This window comes from Serinus canaria, chromosome 14, assembly GCF_022539315.1.
Source record: "Serinus canaria isolate serCan28SL12 chromosome 14, serCan2020, whole genome shotgun sequence".
NCBI lineage: Eukaryota > Metazoa > Chordata > Aves > Passeriformes > Fringillidae > Serinus > Serinus canaria.
Genome location: NC_066328.1, coordinates 13,654,765 through 13,673,232, shown reverse-complemented (window position 1 = coordinate 13,673,232; position 18,468 = coordinate 13,654,765). Strand labels below are relative to the sequence as shown.

At 51.6% G+C, this 18,468-nt stretch overlaps 1 protein-coding gene across 7 annotated transcripts in view; it reads right to left on the bottom strand.

The window, feature by feature from the left end:
- The window catches only part of MPRIP (myosin phosphatase Rho interacting protein), a 73,311-nt gene that overhangs the window by 18,036 nt on the left and 36,807 nt on the right, over positions 1–18,468 (bottom strand). For 2 of the 7 annotated variants that reach the window (XM_050980319.1, XM_050980321.1), the window contains exons 7-16: positions 18,013–18,172; positions 17,656–17,925; positions 11,684–11,825; positions 11,071–11,187; positions 8,845–8,901; positions 7,622–7,690; positions 7,304–7,393; positions 6,761–6,870; positions 1,965–2,550; positions 931–1,047 (exon numbers count right to left, since the gene is read on the bottom strand). In XM_050980319.1, coding sequence (XP_050836276.1) covers positions 931–1,047; positions 1,965–2,550; positions 6,761–6,870; positions 7,304–7,393; positions 7,622–7,690; positions 8,845–8,901; positions 11,071–11,187; positions 11,684–11,825; positions 17,656–17,925; positions 18,013–18,172 — 1,718 coding nt within the window. Of the gene's footprint in view, positions 1–930; positions 1,048–1,964; positions 2,551–6,760; positions 6,871–7,303; positions 7,394–7,621; positions 7,691–8,844; positions 8,902–11,070; positions 11,188–11,683; positions 11,826–17,655; positions 18,173–18,468 lie in introns of all 7 variants that reach the window. The other 5 variants (XM_050980317.1, XM_050980318.1, XM_050980322.1 and 2 more) reach the window with 3 other exon arrangements.

Below are 18,468 nucleotides of genomic sequence, written 5' to 3'. Positions count from 1 at the left end.
CCACTGCCTGTGCAACTTCTTCGGGGAAAATTTTCCTGTGAGAAATAAGGATGCAAGGTTTGGCATTCACACTGGGTTTTGCTGCCACGGGAGCGCAGCGTGTGGCAACGCGTGGCCACTTTGATCCACAGCCAGTTTGGTCGAGTAGATTTGATCAGGTCAAAATGCTGCCCCTGCACAGAACAAGACTATGGACCCCTGAGAGCAGCCAGAAGCTGCCCTGCAGGTGCCACAACTTCCCCTGGGCATGGATGTTCCCAGAGGAAGGGCTGGAAAAAACCTGCTTTGTTTGGATGAGGGGAGGAAAGGTTTTCCCAAAGACCATCCTGTTTCTTTTGTCAGATCCTCCAAAACTCCAAGGCTTTGCTGAGGAATCTTGTGACAGCAGAAACCACCAAAGTAATCCAAGATAACAGGTCATCCCAGTGCAAATCCCACTCTGGCTGGAGGGAACGTGACCGGGAGATACATCTGAGTGTCCTGTGTTTGCCCGTGTAACAGGAAGACAAAATCCCCAGCCAGGAACAACTGGTGGGCTATAGGATGCTTGGAAAGCCTTGTGGGCACCCTGCTGCCTGAGGGGAGAATCTGGGGCACAGAAAGGGGGAAACAGCTGCTGCAACGGCAAACACAGAATGGGATGGATCAGAGGTGGACTTTGCTGAAGTCCCATCTGTCTGGCTCTGTTTTGTTTTCCCTTGGGAATGCTAACAGGTAATGCTACCTTCGACTCCATCCCAGATCAGAGGTTTCCATCAGCAAATGACTCTAGTAATGCTACAGAATTAGCCATGTTTGCAAGAAGGTCAAATCTCTGGGAGCTCAGTGGTGGTCACCCAGGATGTCCCCACGAACACCGCAGATGGAAGCCCACCAGGGATCCCTCAGGCACAGGGAAGATGGATCTCCATCTCCTCCCTGCTCTCCTACCTGCAACACGTAGCCCTCCCGGGCGCTCTGCTCCCGGCCCAGAGCCACTTTCAGCTGATCCTGCAGGTGCCGGTTCTGCTCCAGCAGCTCCAGGGCCTCCTTCTGCTTCTGCTCCAGCTGGAGGGACATGAACAGAGACAGCGTCCAGGGAGTGGGCAGAGGATCAGCCATAAGGAACAAGTGACTCAGAGGGGACACAGAGCAGAATTAATGGAGCTTTTGATGGCACCGCTGCTCTGCTCTGCTCTACTCTGGGACCTGGATTTCATTTTGCCAGGAAAACCCCTCCCCTCTGAAAGAACTTATTTATGCAATAGTGTAATTCGTAAAGCTCACTGCAGCAAAGGATGAATGGCACCAGCTTGTGCCAGGCACAACCCTGGCAAATCCCAGCCCAGTTCAGCTCGGTGATATTCCTGGTTATTCCGTAAGAAAAGGTTACCCCCTTCATACCCACTAATACACCTTAATCCCAACTAACAACAACCTTTGTTATCCCAGGCACGGAACTCTTCCAAGTGAGCTGAGTCTCCTCCATTCTTTTCCAAAAATCTTAAGACTATTTGATGTAGGCTCCACAAAAAGGGAACTTTTGTGTTGTGTGCTCAGCTCATGGCAGTTCATAAATGCAGACACAAGTCTCTGTAGCTGCAGAGGCACAAAGGATTAGGAGCTGGAATTCGCAGTCTGGTTTATACACTTTGATTGTACCCATTTTGTCAGAGACAGGCTGGCTACAACCACCACAAATCAGGCTGTGTTGGTTGGGAGGGGTAAGGAAGTACCAGGCCATAAGAACAGCCCTTTCTGCAACTGTGGGAAACTTGAAAGCTGCTGGCAAGGCTGAGCAGGAATGGATGCGTATCTGTGCCTTGCCAGCTCCCCAAGGAACCTATAGCATCCCTTCTAGTTGCTATTATAAAGGAGGAATATTTACACGTATTTTTAAGCCTATATCACACTCCCTACAGCCACTCCAGTGGCCTGAAGGCCACTCTGGCAGGCAGCCTGCACGCTACACACCATCCCTTTACCTCCTTCTCCAGCAGCGTGGTCAGGTGCTGCTTCGTCAGCCCCTCTTCCCGGTCCTCGGCGTGGGCGAGGTGCAGGGGTGTGATGGGGATCTGCTTCTCCTCCCGTAGCGGGGTGGTCTCCACCTGGTGCCAGCGCTGCTCGATCTCCACGTGGACGTTCTGCGGTTTGATGTCTGCAGGGACAGGCAGGATCCTGTCCACCTCCATCCTCAGCGCCTCTTCTGACCCTGCCCCGTCCACAGCATCGATCATCTCGAAGCGCTTGCGCCGCTCCTCCCGCCGCCGGGCCCGCTCCCGCTCCAGCTCTCCGGGGTCGGTGTCGGCAGCTCCGGTGTCCCTGGGAAAGGCGGCCGAGCCGCTGCTGGCGGAGTCCGCGGCGTTCGCGCGCTCCTGCACCAGAGCCTGCTGGATGGGGCGAAATTCAGCCCAGTCAAAGGTCTTGGACCGTCCTTCTCGTCGGCGCTCCCGGGCACGGCTCCGCTTCTGCTCCGTGTCCAGCTCGGCTTGTTCTGCATCCGGCTTCTCGCTGGGCTTTGGGCCGGTCTCGAAGGAAGAGCCTGTTTTGCTTTTCTCTTCCGGCAGCGAGCTGTGAGGACAGAGAGAGGGTGAAGGAAAGTGTCAGTGGGTGCTGGAGACAGCCAGGCGCTCCCATGCATGCCTCCAAGAGCCAGGTGGAAAAGGGCTGCTGGAAGCCCAAGCCAATGCCACATGGGTGCCCCCTGCCCCTCCATCTCCCCTCGCCCCTCGGGCGCAGGAGCTGTTGCTGCCCTTCCCCAGGATGTGCTGGTGTGCAAAGCCTTGGTGCAAGCGCCCCAGCTGCTCCTGGGATACCCTGGCACCCGGAGAGCGGCTGATCCCAATCTTGTTCCTCCTCGGCAGCCACACTGGGGCCAGTGACCATGAGCAAGCAGCAACCCATGGCTGAGGCAGCAACCCCTAACTGTGCCATCAGAGGTTCCAACAGCCCCTCCAGCCCCCAGGCCGTGGGACTCCATGCACACCCCATCTGGCATGGCCACAGTCACGTGCTTGTGGGAAAGATGCCACCAATCCCACCAAAGCCAGGCTGGCTTCGGAGCTGTGGGGTGGAGAAGCACAGAGCAGCTCTGAGAGTCTTGGGAAACAAGGGTAAGGTTCCCCTTCAGCTTGGAAAAGTATTAATGGGTCCATAACTTCTCTGTGCCACTACCTGCACTGAAGGCACAGACTTCCTCAGGGCACCCAGCCCCACAGACAGCAGGGGCAGCCCCCTGACATGGGCAGGGGTGAGTGCAGCAAGGAGAGCATGTTACTCAACACATCACAGAAATCACTGAAAATGCCAATTTCTCAAGCAAGGAATGATTTTTAGTGCTGAGTTAGAGGGTGGGGGGTTGAGGAGGGAGACATACTCATCAAGCAGGGAAAGTAAATAGGGGAAGGCAATACCATTTCTAACCTACAGATAATCCATAATGCAGTATTAGCTTATTAAATACGGACATGCCAGCCCTGTAACATGCAGATCAAAATTAAACCAGAAAACAGCAGTATGCTAAGTCTGTGGAGGAAAACTGTCCCAAGGGAGTAGTGGGCACTTGACGAATGCTCTTTGCTACCCAAAGCTCCAAAAGCTGCCTCCCAAGGCACAGTCCTACTGCTCAGGCTGACTCCTGGCTCTCCCTGCTTCCAGTACAACCACAGCATCCCCAGCCTCCAGCAGGAACTCAACAAGCTTTGTGCAAGAGCTGGAAAGCAGCTCACTGGGCCCTTCACTACAGACTCTGACCCATGGGACCCCATGCACAGGGACTGCCGTGATCAGGAAGAGCAGCAGCAGCAGCAGCAGCAGCAGCAGCAGCATCACAGCTTCTCCCATCACCTCAGAAACACAGCCCAGCCCCCAGCCAAGAACCTCATGGATGTGCATATGCCCAAAACAAAGGATGGAGCAGAAGACATGGCTCTGTGTGGGCTAGTATCTTCCGATGCACTGTCATCCAGCAGCAAACCACAGGCTCAGTAGAGCTGGGTTTTGAGAGACTCTGGCAGTTACAGGCTAAAACCAGCTCAGAGATAATTCCTCCTTCAGTGCTGTCACTTGCAGCTAATAAAATAAACCCAGAAGGCACAACAATGAAATGTCACTGCTCCTCACCCATGATACTGCACGACTCCAAAGCCAGGCTCTCAATCTGGAGTCAGTTAGTGATTACAGCTGCATTTTAAAGTAAAGCAGGGATGAGACTGAATCTTAAAATGGAGAAGAGCATTAGGAAAGAAACGGGGGTCTTGGGTCCCACCGCAGGGTGTTGGGACACAGATATTTTGCTGCTCTAATTCCCACGTGGAAGAACCTTGGCATTTCTAGAGGTGACATCTCTCTGCTGCTTTCCAAAGGGCATGGGATGTGGGTCAGGGAGTAGAGGGATGGCCGCTGGGAACGAAGTGAAGACACTCAGAAGGTTGACCCAAAGTTTCTCATTTCATCTCCTGCAAGTGCCCCACAGCTATTAATTCTGCTCAACCATTTCACATCTCCTCCACCACAGAGAAATTAATTCATATCACACAGGAAGGGGGTGATCTTTGCCTCCCAATGGTATTTATATGTTAAAATAAAAAGGCTTTTTTTAATAGGGGTGGGTGTGGGAGTGGTGCAAGCTGCAAGCTGAGCACGCTGTGGCAAGAAGAGCACAAAGGCTGCAGGGAACTGGGGTGCACTGGGGAACCCAGCCTCACAAGGGCTGCGAGCTCAACATGGATCCAGTTCTGAAGCAGCCACTTTCGGTCATGGGGGTATTTTCTATTTGCCCCATCATCATTAGCAGACTGTAATTAGTGCCTCTGCAGATTGCAGGGCACTACTGAGGGCAGGGAGCAGTGCAGCATCTGCTGCCCATGGTGGGTGCTGACACATGCAGCAATGTAAACCATCATTAGGGCTCTCAAGAAACCAAGACAAGGAGGGTTTGGCTGGGTGGAGCCACAGCAGCAGGGATTAATGAGACACAGCTAAGGGCTGCAGGTGTTTGTGGGACCATCCTCAGGGGTGGGTGGGCACTGCTGCCCTCCCAGCACACCGAGCACAACCCCGCCACTGTGCCAACAACTGGCACCCGTCCATGCTGAGCCTTGGGCAGTTTGTCCTTCCAGCAGCCCCCTTCACTCACTGCTTCCCTGGTGCAGAATGCAATGGCACCCCAAAGCCAGGTGGGATGGGCTGGGATACTCCACACTGCTGCAAAGGCAGGCACCAGTGAACACAGCCCTGCTGCACACACAGAGCAGGACTCCAGCAACGTGACTAACCCACGGCACCAGCTCAGTGGGAAACCACAGAAGCACACACACATCATTCATTCCCTTTCCCCAGCTCAGGATTGGTTCACAGTCTGTTTGTGCAGTGTAACAAGTTACTGCCCAACCGGGACCTGCGCCTGGACCCTCTCAGAGGGAAAGCCAAGTGAAACCACTCTGTGTGGGCTTGGAGCAGGTGCAGACAGTGAGCACAGGGCTATCGTGCTGCAGTAACCTGTGAGCAACCATTAATACATCTGGCTCTTTAAAGGCAGAGAGGTCCCCTCAAATTTCCTTGGTCTTCATCTTCGTATCTAGTCACATCGGAAGATACCAGTGTGGGGAAACCAAGGGTCAAGACCAGGTTGCTTCTTCCCTTCTCTCTGGTTTTTATTTAAAGGAAAAAAAAAAAAAAAAAAAGGAAGGGGGGGGAAGAAAAGAAAGAAAAATAAATGGAAACTGCAGGACTTCCCATCCGAGGTGCAGAAAAGGAGGAGCATGCAGTGAATCACGAGATATACAAACCACAGAACGTTAATACAGGAGAGAACACAGTTTTCCAACCTGGGCTTCAGCACGGATAGTTTCAAAGAGAAGTTTTTCCTGGGATTGCATGGAAATCAAACATACACAGGAGTGAGGAGAAAGGCGGCTTCCATGAGACCCCTGTGAAATCCACCAGAGCTCAGGCATGGCTGGGAAAACAACGGCTGAGGGCTAAGCAGGATGGGGAAAGAGAACCTGGAGCATCTCCAGGTCAACAGTGCTGGGTGAGAAGAGCCATTTCATCAACGCAGGAACAAACCTGGCAAAAACCTGCTGGCTGCAGCTACAGTAAGGACAGGAGATGAAGTTAGTGGTGTAGCTGTGTCCACACAGCCTGTAAGAAGTGGCCTGTATGAGTGTGGCCAGCACAGACAGCTGTGAGGAGGCCAAACACCCTGTACACACAGCCAGAAGCGCCCACAGAAGGTACTCTGTGACGCAGGAGGAGACACCAGCATTACTACAGCTTAAGGGGGACAAGCTGCAGCAGCTTTCTGGAAGATCAGAAGAGGAGGGAAGATGATTTCCTGGCTGGAGTTTAAAATAGATCAGAGCCAAACAGTTTCTAAACTGAACCCTGGGCTCCTGCTGCTGTGACCCATAGAGGGGCTGGGCAGCTCGTGCTGAACAGTAGCCAGAGGAAAGGGTGAACCCAGCACAACTGAATCCAAGTGGTTTCACAATACCTGGTGGGAATCCAGAGGAGCCTTGATACAGGAACAGTATTTCATATTCCTATGCACAAATTAAAACCACATTTTCAACCCTCTTTGAAATCTGCACGTGTAAGAATAACTCGGCATATCAGCGTCCCCACAACGTGTATCCAAATTAAGCTCAGAGAAATGTGAGAAAGAGCTGCAGCTTCCAGGAACAGACAGGCTCAGAAAGAGGAAAGAAAAGGGATGAGGGATGAGTTACTCCTGCACAGCAAACCAGACAGCAGCAGGGGCTGCTACAGCCCCCCTTACCTTGTTACATCAGGGGCAGTGGTGGGGCGAACGTGTTTCATGATGGTCTGGATCCAGTTGCGGCGGATGCCTGATGTCATGGCAGAGAGGGTGAACTCCCCTTCCTTTGTCTACAGAGAGAGAAAGAACAGCTCAGAGCAGGTGATTGCACCCACCAGCAGCTTCCCAACTCCCCAAGACCACCCTGCATCCATCCCCAAGCCCCCAGTGCTAGGGCATGGCTTGCTGGCCAAACAGAGGTCAAACCCAGCCCCTCTGTTCCCCAAGCACACTCCCAGTGGGAATTAACATTTCTCAGCAATCAGGATGATTCTGCCATAGGTGAGACCCTAAGGCTGTGACAAAACCTTCCCTTTCCCCCTTCCTTTTCTGACAGTCAAAAAACTGGCTCTCAAACCCAAGGCCACAGCTCTCTGGAGCACTGTGGGGGGATGCTGAGCTGCCTCTCTTGGGTGTCTGGGGAGATGTTCCCCTTGTCATGGACAAGCATCCCCACCAGCTGTCCTGCAGCTGGACTCTTCCTCCTCCCCACATTTTCCTCACATGGATCTGGAAGCCGTAGTTCCGCTGAACTGGGTACTCAGTGACATCGTAGCACGTGGATAAATCGATTTCTCCATCCAGGTCAGCTGCCTGCAGAGGGAAAACGTAAAATAAGGAACAAAGCTTTGCAGCTCCAAAGCATGGTGAGCTTGCAGGAAGACACAGCAGGCCCCTGAGAAGCACAAAGCCCTGAAGGGGCTCCAGGACTTTGGCATCTGGGAATGGGGGCACTGAGGGAGGCAGTGACCTGCCCAGGATCTGTTTGGGAGCACCAGGAGCTGCCCTATAATGGGCTGAACACTGACAGAAGACACTTACCTCCTCTGCCACTGAATCCCGGTAGTATCTCAGGCTCTGGTCAGTCAGCACAAACCAGTGCTTCTTCCACTAGGAAGTAACGAAGATGGAGCAGTTACAATCCTGCTCCTTCCCATATTCATGGCTGCTTGTCACAGGTCAACCATCAGAGCCGCCCTGCAGGAAGCAGCTCGATGCCTGTCCCTCCCAGCTCCACACATGGCTTCATGAAGGCCACTCCATGGGAAAGAGGAGACCCAAACAGGCAGCAGTGCAAGGGACAGTGATGGTTTGCTGCCACCCTCCACAGTACCAGACACTGCATGTGACAGTGACACCACGAGAGCCATGGGCAGTGGCAGCCTCCCCAGTAGCTCCACTGCAAGATGAAGCTTTTAGGGACTGAAGCCTTTTTAGCACAAAAAAAAGTAATAAGACATTCATATTTTATCTACAGTACCTAGAAATTGAGTTGGGAGTCTATTCCTGGCCCTTGCTCTGTACAAATCTGCCTCCTGAATGCTTCCAGCACAGGCTCACCCAAGGCAGCTTTCAGTCAATAAAGCACTCGCTCCAGCTGCCAATTCCCCTTTGGCTGTCTATGGATGTTCCTTGGACCTAGGGGTACCCACAGAAGAGCCTGGGCCACCCACAGCCACAGGCAAATTGCCCTGATTTTCCCTGACAGCTGAGTAGGAGGGAAGGAGATGCAGGGAAAGGGTGGTTTGCAAACAGCCAGGGCCATCTATGCTGCCTTGGCATCAGTGCCCACTCCTAAGGCTCCAAGAGAGAAAATCCTGCATTCCCTTTGGGAACTGGCAGCAGGAAAGTGGCACCAGCTGCTTCCCTCAAAGCCATTTATTTATTTATTTATTGCCATTTCCCTGGCACTCAGGAGACTTTACCTGAGCCTCATTTCTGACACCAAAGAGGTCACTGGGTCACAAGGGAGACGAGAGTAATAAATAGGGAACAGGAACATGAAACCAGTGCTGCCATCCAAGCTGCCCTGGCTCCCTAGAAACCCACGTTATGATATCCACCTTTGAAACCAGGACAGAGCAACAGCAATTCCCACTTCAAGAGAAGTCCAATACTGATCTACCCAGGACACTGGGGCTCCATCAGCACCGAGAGCTGCTCCATGTGCAGCCAACACAGGATGTTAGAGTGAGCTGCCAGAAACCAGGACTGACCACAGCACCAAACACTGACATGAAGGGCAAAGCTTTCTCCTGACTCACCTGCCCATCCTCATACTGCTTTGTCAACCAGCCCTTCTTGAAGTTCAGCAGGTCAGGCTGGAAGAAAGGAGAGAGGGATCAGGAGACCGAAGAAGTGTCTGTGCCCAGAAGGCAACAGCAGCGAGTTGATAAAACCCAGCAGAGCAATGAAAGAGACCAAAACCAGTTAAATTCACAGAATCATACAATAGTTTGGGTTGGAAGGGCCTTTTAAAGGTCATCTACCCCAAGCTGAATCATTACACTGCATGGTGGCTAAATGTTTGCTCCCAGGAGGAACGGAGACCTCTGCTCAGTTTATTCAGGCTGTTCCCTTCCTACCATTTCTCCTGCAGTTTCCTACAGCTACACAAGCATTGCAGAGAAAGGATAAACAAGGAATTAGCAAGACTTCAGGCAGTTTTACTCTCTATTATATATTATGAAAGAAAAATGATGTGCTATTGATGCAAGGCTGCAGGGCTCAAAACAGGCTGTGTTCCCAAGGCTGGAAATACAGGGAATCTGAGCCCTGCACCACCCAAATGACACCTGCCTTTCCCTGCAACGTGGGTGCATGGGGATGTTAAATTCCTGAAGAAAGCAAGCAGGACAGCGTGGGATAACTGCTGCCAGCCCCTCCTCCCAGCCCTGCCTGTGTGCAGGGAAGGATGTGGTGGAAATGCTTGCACTCCCCCGAGGCTGAGCTCCTCCAGCTGCTCCACGTGCTGCAGAGTGGAGGAGGAAAACACAGCAGTGTGTGAAATCCAGCTGCAGCATCTGAAATGGGCTACAGCAAGGGCAGCAATGGAAATTTGGTCTGGGAGCCTTCTCAATCAAACTTGTGGGGCAGCACATCCCATACTTGAGTGATCCTGTGGTGGTGGGAACCCAGTCTTGCTCCACAAAAACACAGGGGAAAGTAAAGTACTGAATTATAGAATGTTTTGGGTTGGAAGGAACAGTAAAATCATCTTGTTCCAAACCCCTGCCATGGGCAAGGACACCTTCCACTATCCCAGACTGCTACAAACCCCATCCAACCTGGCCTTGAACATTTCCAGAGATGGGGCAGCCACAGCTTCTCTGGGCAACCTGTGCCAGTGCTTCACCACCCTCACAGGGAAGAATTCCTTCCCTAATATCTAATCTAAACCTGCATGACTTTCTTCCCTTCACTAGATAATGTGCATTGCCACTTCATATGCACTTATTGGACTTTTTATTCTCACCAGGAATTTAAAAATCACTCTTGTGGCTGTACAAGTCTACAGGACAAGCTCCAGAAACATCAACCTACCGCATTTTTCTGCTAAGTCCTTGAACAGAAGCTATCCATCCATAAAAAATGCAACTTGTATTTACAGTAGCTCTGTAATCTATTTGAGAGATTAACAAGTGTATTTATTTTGTCCCTACAGAAGGGTGGTGAGGGAGAGGAGAGTACTTTGTGTTTATTCTGTACTGTTTGCCTCCAGGTCTGGTGAGCATTTGAAATATGCAAAGGGAGGAAAGCTCAGGAGGGAAGGTTCAGCCCTTCCTTGCAGCCTTCATCCCACTCACACCCACTTTCAACTGCATAAACATCAAGGAAGTGGCATTAGAAAACTGGGACATGTGTTTGCTCAGCCTGGTCTGTGTCCCTGCCCCTGGCAGGGGAGTTGGAACAAGATGATCTTTAAGGTCCCTTCCATCCCAAACCATTCTGGGATTCTGTGATCCTATGAAAATACCACAGCCATGACACAGCAGCTGGTCCAAGTCCAGAAACTGGACTGACTCTCTGCTGAGTTGGAAATGTCCTGCTGCAGCCTCTGCTGGGGGACACCATGGGGCAAAGAGGGGCTCTGGCCAGGTGAGGTGACCTCAGAACTTCTAGGGTTACCTAGAGCATGAGTGTCTGACACATCACACAAAGCATCAAGGAAATGGGATATTCCAGGGGAAAATAACCAGAGCAGGGTCTTCTTCCCAAGCTGCTGCTGTACTTTAAGGAAAAGTGCTCCTCACAAGACTCTGAGTTTTAATTTCTGTAACAGGCAAAAAGTGTGGCCCTTTTCCAGCTGGGCCCCTGAAGCTTTCTGCATTGGCCACCCCTGATTCAGGTTCCTGAGCCTGCTCCAAGTATCCCATATCCCATGTGCAGGCTGTGAGGAAAGCAGCAACAGTCCAGTTTTTGTGGGACCTTCTGGGGAAGGGCCTCTCATGTCCTTCCTCAAGGCAGGGGACATGCCCCTGGTGGCTCACCGTCATAGAGGACTCCGTGGACCTTCTGTCCAGTGACTTTGCCCGGCGGTGTGGGGACAGAGGTGACGCAGACACGTCCAGGATGGAGCCCACGGCTGCTCCCTCACAAGTGAAGTCCTGTGTGAACAGCATTAGCCCAGATCAGTGCAGGAACTAGGACAGAGTCCTGCTCTCCTGGCTCATGGCATAAAAATCTGCTTTATTTAAGGGGCATCTCAGGCTCAGAACAAGTGTCATTTCCTTGGCAATACATTTTTTGTCCTTATAGGCACTAATTTGTTCCCATTACACCCAAGCAAATCTGGGACTCTAGAACATGTTTCTTTTGTTACTTCACCCTATCCTGATGTGTCCTGCCATGCCAGATCTGAAGTTTCCCTCTGTATTATGAAGAAGAAGAGACAGCCTGATTTTCCACTCCAATCTCCCTGGGCCAAGGGAGCAGAGCAGGAAAATTCGCACACACTGAGCACACACAGAGGTTCAGCTCCTGCAGGAGCTGCCTGCGGCTCCAAATCCACATCCAGAGACAAACCCTGCAGCTAAACCCTCGCTCCTGGGCTGCAGGATTCCAGGTTTTATCTTCCAGGACTCCTTTGGCTGAAGATCTTACCCGTTTCCTTGGGAAAACCCTCTTCTCGCTCCGGCCCTGCCGCGTCTCGCTGGACAGGGCGGCGCCTCCCGGCGCGCTCGTTTCCATGTGCTCTGCATTCTCAATATCCAGTGCCTCGAATTTCTCAATCACCTGGGACCTCCTGCAAAACAGGGACAAAAGGGAAACCAGAGATGCTTTAAACACAAGAGCAGCAACTGCGTGGAGCTGTACAAGCCCATAAGTTTAGGGGCACAGAATTGCTCGACCCAGAGTTCATGCACACCTGGCTTTTGGGCCCTGTTTCTCTGTGAGCTCTGACATGGCCAAATCCAGGGTAAAAACCCTGATGGGACATCATTTTACCCACAAAGTGGGGAAAAACATCACATTATTCAGCTCTGCACTTAGCATCTTCTTCAGCAACTAGAAACCTCTCACAAAACTCAGCCATAACTCTTTATTTGTGACTTTTACAGCCCTTGGGAAGTAGGGATTATGAAGCAGCTTTGGCTTAAGCTTTGCCTCCACCCTCTAGCACTGGGGCTCTCAACTGCACCCCAGAACCCTGACACATCACACCAAGCTGGGGTGCAGAGGTAATGGGTGGCTCTGGGTCCCCCAGTGTGTTCACTCCAACAAAAACCCTCTAAAAACTCAGCCCCACATGGGGAACAACCACAAGACCGCATGGAGCAAGGGATGTCTACAGTTCTGGCTCACAGGATGTACCAGCTGAAAGGGCCTGAGGAGATGAGGAGCACCCTGTACCACGTCAGAGCACTCCCTGCAGAACCTGGGGCCTTTCCCTCCTCTTAACTGGGCTAAAAATCCAGTCTAGACATCAGGGAGCACGACCTGGGCTCTCAAACACTGCCTTGGTGGCCCACTGCACCGTGGCACTTGTGTCTCTGAGGATGGAGAACTATGAAGAAATGTGGAAGGAGCAGGAGCCAACCCTGGATCAAACCCAAACGGGATTCTCTTAAAGACAAGCAAACAGGTGGAATTAGAAGTGCTGTTTCAGCATGAGAAGCTGCTTGCTGACCCACAGGACAGGAATTTCCAAAGAACCTGCTCGTGTCTAAGTTTGCATTTCCAGGGGTTCAGGAAAGCATCAGCCTCAGGTCTTCAATCACAAACTGGGAATATAAAGCAATAACCCACCACCAGCACATGCCAGCTGTGCTCCAAGCTGTGAGGCTTAAAGTTCTATTTCAAACCTCCCCAAAAAACTCTATCCACGTGGTTTATTGACACAAAATTTGGACCCACATGTGCCACATCTAAACTTGGGGCCACTTGCTCTGTGTGAGCCTTTGATGTGCATGAAAATCACAATGGCAACCACATGAGGGATAACAGGTTATCCAAAATAAAAACATTTTTAACACTTTCCACAAAGAGGAACAGCAGGTTAAGGGTTTAAAAACCATGAGATGTTCAGTTTTCAACCAATATTTGCACCAACTTCTATAAATGAGACAATCAGTCTAAGCACATCCCATCTCCTGGGGGGCTGGGGCCCCCCACTGCTGCTCAGAGCCAGGCTTCCAGGACACAACCAAAGAGGAAGGGACAAGATTGGTGGGGAAGACATTCCTTTGTAAATTTAAAGATCTTTGATGGTTTTTGGGGACATCTGTTAAGCCCCTGCTGCCTCCCAGTCTGCAAACTGGGAGTGGGTAGATCCCAGGCTCATGAAGAGCTCCCGATTTCCCTGGGATGTTCTGATCATGAGAAGCCTGACATAGGCCAGGCTGTGGAGCATAAATCCATGCTCTGTGTTCACTGACAGACAGGGAACTGTTCTGGAGTCCATTCTTTTAACCCTTTTTATACTGGCCCAGCCTTCTCTGAGTCTCAGTTCAGGAGGGAGGAAAAGGTCCATGAATTAACATTGTCTGTGCCCTATTAGGTGAAGGTCTGAAGAAAAACAAATCAAGAGGAAAAAAAAAAAAAAAGAACAAAACCCAACCAAAAAAAACCATAAAAACAAAATCAAAAGCAGGTTGATTTCTCATGAAAGGGGCTGCACCACCAGGTTGTTCTACGGCTTGAGATTGAGATGAGATGGTAGCGAAGCAGGCGAAGTAAAGGTGGACACGTCACACAGCAACACAGCAGGAGAAGGTGGAGAGCAACAAGACCTGGAAGAAAACAAGGCTGGAAAATGAATGAACAGAAGAGGAAATTATATATCTGCATCTACATACAAAACAAAATCAAAATTATTCCAGTCATTCATCATCGGAAAAGGGAGGAGAAAAATAAATCACTGCAACCAAATCACAGCCCCAAGGGTTAATATCATCCAGATTACAAGAAAGAATCTTTTTTTTTTTTCCCATTAGATCAACATTTCAGAGAGGTTACTGCCCGAGATCCTGGAGGGATGGGGAAGGAAGGGCTCTCTCCCCTTCCCAGGTGCTGGATAGAGCTGCTCCCTCTGCAGCTCTGGGTGGACAAAACAAGGCTGGGACAGGTATGAAGAAGCTTTTTAAAAGCTGCAGTGCCATTTAGTGCTTTTCAACTACAAAAGCTCATCCCAAGGAATTCCTTGGCCATGCAAGCTGTTAATCTTTTCCAGGCCACTAAACCCAGGCTGCAGATCTCAGCTGTTAGTGGAGGGGGTGTGCAGTGGGAAGGAAAGCTCAAAAGACCAGGATGAGCTGTCATTAAAGTGATTTTCTTTGATTGGAAGAAAGGCCTCTATTTTTATTGGCTCATTCATTATTTAGCATTAAGAAAGATAGTGAGTGTCAGGAAAAGGAAGAGGCATTTCCCAAGAGGTCCACCAGAATGATGAGGATAGTTTTACAAGGAAAAAAAAACTGTATTTGGGAGAGCAGGAGCTCCTCTGTATGGGGAGAAGCAGAATTCAGAGCAGAGCTTTACACCTCAAGCAACTCCAGAGAAGTAATTTGAGTGAGAGAAGTCTTTTAAGCAATTTCAGGCAATTCTGTTATTAATTGATGCTAGAAATACACCTCAGTCCCTGACCACACTCCTACAGCAGATGTGGCTGACACCACAGTGAACTCTTAACAGTGTGAGAAGAACATCAGGTCAACTAGGAAAGCAGTGGTTCTACAGGCTGCACCCCTGGAATTGTGCACAAAACCCCAAGTTTGTCAAACAGAAATCCTGAGATGTGCAGGAATTTATCCCTGCAGCTGCAGAGGTTCTCTGGGACTGCTGTCTAAGGACATTCCTGCAACTCTTTTCAGCTGTGATTTTTGTGTGCAACACCTCCAGATTCATCCATGGGGTTTCCAAAGTGCTGCCCCTGCCCTTCTGCCCTAGGGATGGGTCTGAGAGGGGAGACTGGAGATGGCTCCACCTTTCTGGCCTCAATCCCTGTCCCCCAGCCCACTGTGACATCCTGGTGGGTGCTGCAGCTCTGTCCTGCCACGTGCCAGCAGAGGGAACTCGCACTCTGCTGCTCTGCCAAAATCGTGGAGATTATCTCCAGTTTCCTGATTCCTGGTTCTGAGTGGCTGCAAGCTCAGATGTCTGCATGGAGGCAGAGTCAGGTATAAAATTCCTGGCCCTAAATCATGTAATATTTCTTGTGATAAGGAAGCAGGATGAGAAGCCTCGGCAAATGGCTTTATCTAGAGCAAAGCCTGCAGGTGTGGCACTCAGGATGCAACACTGGGTACCTGAAATAATTATTTTCCATCCACAGCTCTGACACTTGCAGTGATTTACTCACCAAAAAAATGGGAGGAAGAGCTGAAAATACAGAATCTGGGTGAGTTCATTTGGCTGCACTGAAAGGCAGATCTGCACGATGCCTGGCTGGTGCCTGTGGGGTTGGCATGGGCCAAGTGTCCCCAGACATGTTAGTGGGTTACTGAGAAGGATTATTACAAATGGTGTTAAACCAGGGGGAAAAGCCAACCCCACAGCATGCCTCAAACAGCACAGTCTGAGCTTGGAGGAGAAAAATGAGAAGGACATTGGGACCAAGTAAACTCAAGCTAAAAAGCAGCCAAGCCAAGCTGAGAAGAGTGCTGGGGAATGTTAATTCTCTGGTGCAACACTGGACAGTGCCTCTGTGCCCTGTTGAATCCACTGAGCTCCAACATGGCTGTCCCAGCTCAAGGACACAAGGCCTCTCCACCCACACCACCTGCACGGCCAATTCCCAGGTTACCAGAGGAGAAAACAAACGTGCCCATCCCTGAACACCCACTGAGCCATCCCTGCTCATGGCACATTCCTCCAGCACCGTGGGCTGGGATCCAGGGCCAAACCCTCTGGCAGGTGGGGACCTCTCCCCCTTCTCTTTGCCATCACCCCCCTCCCAAAAGCTGGACCAGGTTCAGCCCCATGGACAGCAAGACCCCAGTGCCTGGTGCAGCTCCTGCTCCTCTCCCTGCACCCGTTCTGCTCTGATAAAAGCCCTGGGCTGATACAGGGGAATTGCTGCCAATACTGATAAAGCAAAAATACTGTTAACAGCCCGAGACAGGCTGGGAAAAACAGACTTTCCCTGGGAAAAAGCACCCACCAGCAGGCAATGAGTGGGGCTGACATTAAAAAAGGACTGACTCTGGCAGCAATGTCCTCTCCCAGGCCCCGCTATCTGTTATAATTCTGCTCCCCAGTTCTGTGCAGGAGGATCCCAGTGCTGCAGGATACCCAGGGCAAGGGAATGCACTGGAATGCACAGTGCATTCCTCCTGTTGGCACTGGAGGAATGCACTGCTCTGTCAGGCTGAGGACAGGCACTGGCCAGAGCATCCTGTGCAAGCAAATGCAGCAGGGACACAGTGTCATAGGCAGCACCAGCTCACCCTGAAAACCAGAGCCACCAACCTTTTCTCAGCCCTGTCCCTGGCCAGGATGGCCAAGGTGGTATCCTCCTCCTCCTCCATCCTGGGGAAAAGCCAGTTCCCAAGGCAAACAAAGCCAAACCCAAGCTTTCCTCATTTATTCCCAGTCCAGCACTCCCTGCACACACTCTGGGCCAGGTCTGGGATCCTCTTGCTGACTGATGGCACCAGCACAAGTGGTGCTGTGCTGCACATCCCAGACCTGCTCCCAGCTCTCGGAAGCCAGTCTGGAAAACAGCCCTTTAGGGGCTGGGAAGGAGCAGAGGAGAAGTTCCTACTGAAACTGTGCGAGACAGAACATGCCCGGAGGAGAAGCAGGGCAGGAAAATCAGACTGGCAGGCAGCCCTCTCGCCCAGGGCCTGTCTCCCAGTTTGCTCCACTGCCCTCACTGCACAAATGTGTCTCTCCCAGGGCGAGTGGAGCCCATCCTTGGCCTCGCCCAGAGGGCACCCGGCGTGCGCTGCGGATGCCCTCCCCGTCCTCCTCCACACTAAGCTGTTTTGCAGCCTGCTGAGCCCTGCCTTGGCACTGCACCCACCTCTCCCTCCTCTCCCAGATTATTGCTGTGACATTTTGAAACCTCTCTCAGCTCATTAGGCAGTTGCGTAAGGCACCTGGCACTAACGCCACTAGGAGAGCTAACCTAATTAATGGTGCTGGCTGCCAGCGTGTGCCACCAGGGTGGGCATCCAACACCCCCCAACACCAGGGCAGCTTCAGATTAAATACTAGCAGGAAATTCTTCCCTGTGATGGTGGTGAGACACTAGCACAGGCTGCACAGAGAAGTTGTGGCTGCTTCATCCCTGAAAATGTCCAAGGCCAGGTTGGACAGGGCTTGGAGCAATCTGGGATAGTGGAAGGTGCCCCTGCCCATGGCAGGGGGTGGAACTGAATGAACTTTAATGTCCCTTCCAACCCAAATCATTTTATATCCTCAGAGCATCCAGGCAGGGTGACACCTGCCCACTACCAATATTAAAGCCACCCTACCACCTGGTCAGTGTAAATTGGCACCCTTAAACCCAGGAGCGCTGAAAAACAAAGAGGCTCCACCCAGCAAATTCCACCTGCTCCATCCAGGCTGCGCTGGGGATGCAACCTACTGCTGCTGGAAGCATGCAAGGAGATGAGCCACTCATCCCTTACCTTCTCTCATTCCCAAAGAGCCGGGCCACTTCTTCTCTCCCAGGGCTACGAGCCCGGGTTCTCCGCTCTAGCCGCTTCCTCTCCACCTGGAAGGCCTCACGATTACTGATCCTAATGGCCTTGGGAACGTCGGCCAGGGTGGTGTACTGCCGGCTGGCTTTAAAAGAAAGGGGACGCCCCGATTTCTCAGCTCCCCTTTCTACATCTCTGTTGTTGGAGTCCTTGTGCATGGGGCAACTGCTCTTCGAGTCCAAGGAGTTCAGAGAGAAGCTGTGAATCATTCGGTCGCCTGATCGGACACCTGGGGAAGGAAAGGGCTGGGCATGCTCCTGTGAGGGCGATTTGGGATAACTGTACCTGTTGTTCGGGGTGCTGGGGCTGGGCGGGCTTGGTGGGGGTGGCAGTTGCTGCTCTTCCAGCTTCGAGTCTTGTTTGGTCTTCTCCAAGGAGAAGTATCCGCTCTCGACGCGCGTCTTCCGCCCGCAGTCTATCCGGTCTGCATTCATGGAGCTCTCCTCTAAGGGACAGAGAAGTCACCGTGCTTGGTTTCAAGTCCAAGTTCTGCTTTTAAGAAAGAAACACCCTGATTCCACCCAGGCTAGGGGCAGGTGTGAGAGCAAGGTTGGTCTGGGCACCAGCCCCATGTGGTGCTGCCTCCTACACCCTTGGCTTTTCCACCCTGAGCAGCCCTCACGCCTATGGCAATGGTGGGATAGTCTGCAGGGAACTGGGAATGCTGATCCAACCCTTGGGCTAGGCTTGAAGATCTGAAAGATCGGAACTTTCAAATCAAGAAATGGGCAGCTGTAGTCA